Source organism: Neolamprologus brichardi, chromosome 22, assembly GCF_056152115.1.
Source record: "Neolamprologus brichardi isolate AB-2024 chromosome 22, ASM5615211v1, whole genome shotgun sequence".
Classification (NCBI taxonomy): Eukaryota; Metazoa; Chordata; class Actinopteri; order Cichliformes; family Cichlidae; genus Neolamprologus; species Neolamprologus brichardi.
In genome coordinates this window covers 28003559-28010897 of record NC_142124.1, presented here as the reverse complement: position 1 = coordinate 28010897, position 7339 = coordinate 28003559, and the positions used below count along the sequence as shown (strand labels likewise).

The following is a 7339-nucleotide window of genomic DNA, read 5'->3' as shown; positions in this document are numbered from 1 at the left end:
CGTCAGGAAATCCGCGCAAACCACACCTCTCCACATCTTTATCAGAGATGACGGTATCACGTCCCCTGGTAGCAAACGAGTATATCACGCTTGTTACCTGTGAGTGAAACGGTGAAAAAGCTCTCACCGATAGAGTCTACGCATCGTTTGTACGTGTATTATATGAAACTGAACCAGAAAGCGATTTCCTCGTAGATCGGGTAAGTCATTTATAAAAGTATCATATTTTACCAGATGATGCGGTAAAAACAGCTTAATCTTCGCTGATGTTATTTTCTTTATTATCTTATAAGTGAATAGAAATGTTATCACAAAAGAGACATGGCTAAGTGTGTTGTAATGTTGCTTTATATATGATGACTTTCTAAACTATAACTTGTTATACTTTGCTGATTATATCTCCACACACTCTGTCTGCAGATTGTTAATGTTTCCCAGTCAAACATCTAGAATGATTTCAAAATCAAAGGTGCTGGTTTTCCTGCTGTTTTACACTGGTATTGGTGTGTATTTCAAAACGGGCTACCATTTGACTCATTATGCTGTGGACCAAAAGCTGTGTGCTTGCACAAAATGTTTATCAGAGGATAAGCAGTTGCTTCTGGATCAATCGAATAGAAGTGTTCAACCATTTTTGACTGCAAACTTAAACCTCTCACAGAATGAATTCAACTGGTGGAAGGTAAGTAGTCACCAGGAAAGGATGACATTTTTACTCCCCCCAGCTCATTTGGTCTAACAACAAAGTTTATTTTAAATGTCTGACAGGATTTGCAGGCTGAAAGCCGTAGCTTCAGAGTTTATGAAACAACGGTGGCCAACTTGTTTCAGATCTTCCCACAGAATCCAGATGTTATACAACCCAAATATGACCACTGCAGGACTTGTGCTGTGGTGGGTAATTCTGGTAATTTAAGGAGATCGCATTATGGACCGCTGATAGATTTACATGAAGTTGTCATAAGGTACTTTCTAAGCTAAAGCAAATTTTCTTTACCATTAAATGTCCCCTCCTACACTAAAGATCCAAACTGATGTGAAATATATCCCTTTGTGCTGTTTAGAATGAACACTGGTATTACCAGAGGCTTTGAAAAAGACGTTGGAAACAAGACAACTCATCGTGTCATGTATCCAGAGAGTGCTGTGGATTTGGATGACAACACCCATTTTGTACTGTTTCCCTTTAAGATACAGGACTTGGAGTGGCTCATTAATGCCTCTACAACAGGGTTTACTGGAAGGTGAGTTCTATTTTTCAGGGCTACATGCACATGTATTTGACATTTATTTAACGAGACTCAGTGTCTCATTTACAAGAGAGACCTGTTTTAGACAAACATAATTAAATGAAAATAATAAAATAGAAAAAATAAAATAGCAAAATCTGCCTCATAAAGATTCCCAGTGATGAAAATGAAAAGTGATGAAAGTCTTTCTGCAATGTATTCCACGAAGACAGACCTCAAATGACGGCACCTTCTTACTAAGCTCTCTACAAACTGATTATCCTGAAATCATACTATGACTACATTTTTTATGCAACATGCAGACAGATGAAGTGTCCTCATAACAACTCATCTTACTGTAGTTCATTTAAGTATGCTTTTGTACTGTTCTTAGGATTGTGACTTAATATAAAGTAAAAAAAATAAATAAAAAAAAATAAAGACTCTTAATGCCTGTTGAAAAGTTATTTTATGTAAACCATTTTTAGGCAGTTGTGCAGCCACTAATTTGGGCACATGAAAATCATACATTCAATCATACAATCATTTTGTAATTTATTTTGTATATAAAATATTCTGATTTCATCTGAGCTTGCCCAGCTTTCTTCTTGGTCCCACCAATGCCACCCCATTAAAAGAAAAAATAACACTCTTAGGTTTAGATGTTACAGTCAGCATACACTACCTTCTTCTCTCCCAGCTGCTAAAATTACCACAGCAAAGTATCTCAAAAGATTTTCCCTAGATTGTCTGGCAGCACAGAATTTACATCAAATGCAAAAATAGAATGCCAGTGCATGAATTCAACATGTACGCAGATTAAAAGGATTTGGCTGATGGATGTACTGTGAGGTGAAATAAGGTGAATTTCTGTATCAAACCATTACTCTGATCCTTCTCCATGTTCAAGACGGACCATGCCTTTTTTTAGCTTTGTTTTTGTTAAACACCTACTTTATATGTTTCAATGTCATGCTGTTTCCAACAGGTCATATATGCCAGTGAAATCAAAGATCAAAACTAACAAGGATTTGGTGAGTAACGTCAATGGCAACGCTTCCTGGTGGCAATGGTAATAATTAAAAATAAAAGATGTTTAAAGGCTCATTCTAATTTCTAACAGGTCATGGTGGTAAATCCAGCTTTCATGAAATATGTACATGAGGTTTGGCTTGGAAATAAGGGACGTTATCCATCCACTGGCTTTATGGCTTTGATTCTTGCACTTCACATTTGTGATGAGGTAAGTACAAAGTTTTCAGTTTCTGAAGTGCCAGACGTACAAAATAAAATATGATTTTTATTGTCATACAAGCTGGTCCATTTGAGTCTTTGCTAATTTGTTCTTTTGTTCTTATATTGCTCTCCTGTGCATTTCAAAAGTTCAAAATTTCTTTGGTGAAGATCAGAGCAGGTTTACCCACCAGTACCACTTGATTAAAAAACTGTGAATGGTTAAATTTCAGTTCACATGTCCTATGAAAGTGAAAGCTGTCGCAAGTATTTCTGATGTGTTCCCTTCTTAAATTGAGTAGACTACAATCTAGAAGACAGTCCTTCATGGAAAGCTTTTTAGCTAAACCTCTCAATAAGAGGTTTTGTCATTGTATACTCATGGTATAATCATGGTCTTTCCATTTAGTGCTTGCTCAGGTCGCTGTCCAACTGTTCTTTTCATTTTTCAGCAGCCATTGTTTGGATTTTAGTTAAAAAAGGGACATTTTGTTCATGCATTTGTTTCCCATTCATTCATATGTTCATTTTTTGTCTTCCTAGGTTGATGTGTTTGGTTATGGCGCTGACAGTGATGGAAACTGGAGTCACTACTGGGAAATACTCACAAACAAAAGGTTAAGAACTGGAGTACATCCTGGAAATTATGAGTATAACATCATCCAGCAACTAGCTCAGCAACAAAAAATTAAGTTCTATGAAGGCCTAATGAAAAAAATGTGATTGAATGCCATACACTCAGTGGGGAAAGAACTGAAAGCCAAATGGATGTGTATCTACAACTACAGTAATTTCCTAACCCTCCTAACTGAAACTGATATTGGGAATCTTTAGGAAGGACTAGTAATCATGAAAGGGGTTACGTTAAAGAAGTCATTGGATATGTGACATTTTGGTAGTTTTTCCCCCCTAATCCATAGCTTAAATTAACCATGTAAAAAAAAATGTACCCAGGGGTTATACTCTTTAGTAGTTTCTAACATCTAAGGTTCTTAAGAAATGAAGTATTTTCTTAAGAGTTGGCAGAATTACAAGAAGACAGACAACAGCAGTATTATTCTTAGTTAAAGTAAGCTGTTTGTATGAAAAGGAAAATGGTGTGGTAAAGTAACTTATAACATAGAGGGTGTTTAATTCATGTAATGAATATTGTCAGCATTTTCTAATACAGTCACCAAATATTTAGATTTGTAGAATTTTACAGTGTTGATCTCCTTAAACTTGTGTTATTGTTATTATGCAAGTGGAGAGCTGTCCTACTCTCAGAGTAGGAAGGACTCAAACACAAACAGAGGCAGGCAGTCTTTTCTTTCAAGCTCAGGTCCTCTACCAGAGGACTGGGAGTTTGAGGGTCCTGCGCAGTATCTAGTTGTCATTGGAAGATAAGACACAGACGCATACACGCGCACACGCACGCGCACGCACGCGCACGCACGCGCACGCACGCACACACACACACACACACACACACACACACACACACACACACACACACACACACACACACAGCTTGAAAATGTCAAACAAAATAACTCCTGTCAGTATTTTTCTCTGTGAAACCAACCACTACCACACCAACTGCTAAAGGGATAACAGAAAAGATAAAACCTAGTAGACTGACAGCTAATGAAGCTGACCAAAAAAGAAAGTGAGATAAAGATAATAGCACTTAGGAGTTGAATAATCATGACTGTACTAACCCATTAAACGAAAAGCATTGTGCATTCAGTGATTTTCTAAGCAAAATCCTAGGTGGAACAAAAACAAAGTATCTCCTAAGAAAGAAAAGATTTCCTTCACTACTATTGTGAAAGCAATACAAAATATAGCAAAAGACTTCAATAACAAACTCTCAGAACTCAAAGAGCAAGCTAGTTAACACCAAAACTATAGCCAAATTAACCAAAGTGATGCAGTTCAGTACAGATGAAATTAAAGCCTTTGAGTGTGGTAAGGGCCACACCTTTGAGGGCCTGAGATATTGCCAGAGGGGTGGAGACATATAGACACAGACGAACAGGTACACACAGACACAAACGTTTCAACTTTGATAGTTTGTTAAGTTAGCATTTTATTTATTCCAACTGTTAGTTTGCCTAGTTTATTTTGGTTGAACTCCCCTTACTTACCTGTGTTCCAGGAGCAAAAGGAGGAAGTGCTGTCTCACTTCCTGTATTTATAGGTTCCTATTTAGTTCTGATGTCACAGGAAGGGACCAGCTGAGGGGGTAGGTGGGGTGGGGGTGGGGGGGTTGTAATTTAATAAAGTCAAGGGTTTGTTTGCTTGAGAGTTATATGTGTTGTTGTAAAATGTAAGTAATTTTAGAATCTTTATTTTTAAAATTGTATTTATTATTATTATTATTATTATTATTATTATTTATTATTTATTATTATTTAAAATCTTTAAAATTGTAATCTTAGAAGTGTGTTTTATTGCTGGTAAAGAGTAGCATCATAAGTAAATGATTATGATGGTAATGTTTAGTCTTCTCAATTGAATGGAATAGGCCATAGGAGAACATTTTATTTGGATAGCTTGAACTAGAACTAGTGATGGCCAAACGAAGCTTTCTGAAGCATTGAAGCTTGTGTTAAAAAACTGTTCATTAATCAAAGCGTTTCAAGATAGTCCTCTCTGGTGACATCTGGTGGCCAAAAATATGAAGAACGTCTTGAATGTAGAAATTAAAGTGTACTGCTTCATTATGACTGCCCACTCTACAGAGTGGACTTCACAATTCTGTCTGATACCCTTGTGTTGCTTTGAACATGTATTTTTTGGCTGTTTTTTTTTCTATTTATTTAATAAATACATTTGATCAATAAACTTTTTTTTAGTTAAACATGTACCATGGTGTGGTTGCGCTTTGCTTGATGTTGGTAAATACAATAGATGAAAAATAATGTAATATATATATATATATATATATATATATATATATATCCATCCATCCATCCATCCATCCATTCGCTTCCGCTTATCCTTTTTCAGGGTCGCGGGGGGCGCTGGAGCCTATCCCAGCTGTCATAGGGCGAGAGGCGGGGTACACCCTGGACAGGTCGCCAGTCTGTCGCAGGGCTAACACATAGGGACAGACAACCATTCACACTCACATTCATTCGCACATTCACACCTAGTGACAATTTGGATTATCCAATTAACCTATCCCCACAAGCTGCATGTCTTTGGACGGTGGGAGGAAGCCACAGTACCCGGAGGAAACCCACGCAAACACGGAGAGAACATGCAAACTCCACACAGAAAGACCCCGGCCTGATGTTGGAATTGAACTCAGGACCTTCTTGCTGTGCGGCAACAGTGCTAACCACCGTGCTGCCCTATATATATATATATATATATATATATATATATATATATATATATATATAGCAAGGGAACAATAATAAGAGAACAGCACCACCAAGGCTGGAGACGGAGCAATACTGGAAGAGCATATGGGAGAAGGACGCAACCCATAACGGCAATGCTCAGTGGCTAGTGGATCTGAGGGCAGACCATAGCGACATCCCTGAACAGGGTCCAGTAACCATCACAGTGGCAGATATCCAAGAAAGGGTCTCCAATATGAAGAGTTGGACAGCACCAGGGCCCGACATGGTTCACGCCTACTGGCTGAAGAAGCTGACTGCAATCCACGAGCGTCTGGCAGCACAAATGAACCAGCTGCTAGTTGATGAGAGACACCCGGAATGGCTAACCGAAGGTCGGACGGTCCTGATCCCCAAGGACCCCAAGAAGGGACCAGTCCCCTCCAACTACCGACCAATAACCTGCCTCAGTACTACATGGAAGCTCCTGTCAGGCATCATATCGGCTAAGATGAACAGGCACATGGGTCAATACATGAGCGGGACACAGAAAGGAATTGGCAAGAATACCAGAGGCGCAAAACACCAGCTACTGGTAGACAGAACAGTCAGCCGAGACTGCAAGACCAGACTAACCAACCTGTGCACTGCCTGGATTGATTACAAGAAGGCCTATGACTCAATGCCCCACAGCTGGATACTGGAATGCCTAGAATTGTACAAGATCAATGAGACCCTAAGAGCCTTCATCAGGAACTCAATGGGGATGTGGCGTACAACACTAGAGGCCAACTCCAAGCCCATAGCACAAGTCACCATCAAGTGCGGGATCTACCAGGGAGATGCTCTGTCCCCACTGCTGTTCTGCATAGGCCTGAACCCCCTCAGTGAGATCATTAACAAGACTGGCTACAGATACCGACTACGGAACGGAGCAGTTGTCAGCCACCTCCTGTACATGGATGACATCAAGCTGTATGCCAAGAGTGAACGAGACATCGATTCACTGATCCACACTACCAGGCTATACAGCAATGACATTGGAATGTCGTTCGGGCTGGAGAAGTGTAGTCGGATGGTAACAAAGAGAGGGAAGGTAGTCAGAACTGAGGGGATTGAACTACCAGAAGGCAACATTGCAGACATAGAGGACAGTTACAAGTACCTGGGGATCCCGCAGGCGAATGGGAACCATGAAGAGGCCGCTAGGAAAGCTGCAACCACCAAGTACCTGCAGAGGGTCAGGCAAGTCCTGAGGAGTCAGTTGAATGGTAAGAACAAGATCCGGGCCATCAACACGTACGCCCTGCCCGTGATCAGGTACCCTGCTGGGGTAATAGGCTGGCCAAAGGAGGAGATAGAAGCCACTGACATAAAGACAAGAAAGCTCCTTACCATGCATGGAGGGTTTCACCCCAAGTCCAGCACCCTGAGGCTGTACGCTAAGCGGAAGGAAGGGGGTCGGGGACTGGTGAGTGTCAGCACCACAGTCCAGGATGAGACAACGAACATCCAAGAATACATCACGAAGATGGCCCCAACTGA

General features: G+C 40.1%; 1 protein-coding gene across 1 annotated transcript; it reads left to right on the top strand.

Annotated features, from left to right (window-relative positions):
- The first annotated feature begins 225 nt into the window (after positions 1 to 225).
- Positions 226 to 3873, top strand: LOC118455436 (CMP-N-acetylneuraminate-beta-galactosamide-alpha-2,3-sialyltransferase 1-like). Its single transcript, XM_087834810.1, has 6 exons — positions 226 to 682; positions 769 to 965; positions 1065 to 1244; positions 2218 to 2263; positions 2353 to 2472; positions 3006 to 3873. The coding sequence occupies exons 1-6, from the start codon at positions 428 to 430 to the stop codon at positions 3183 to 3185; spliced, it is 978 nt and encodes a 325-aa protein (XP_087690936.1). The 5' UTR covers positions 226 to 427; the 3' UTR covers positions 3186 to 3873.
- Positions 3874 to 7339: the final 3466 nt, after the last annotated feature.

Bases quoted from the DNA above. Each gene is read 5' to 3' on its own strand.
- LOC118455436 (XM_087834810.1), top strand. From the start codon at position 428: ATGTTTCCCAGTCAAACATCTAGAATGATTTCAAAATCAAAGGTGCTG. The intron at 683-768 runs GTAAGTAGTCAC...AATGTCTGACAG, and splicing joins ATGAATTCAACTGGTGGAAG to GATTTGCAGGCTGAAAGCCG. The intron at 966-1,064 runs GTACTTTCTAAG...TGTGCTGTTTAG, and splicing joins TTACATGAAGTTGTCATAAG to AATGAACACTGGTATTACCA.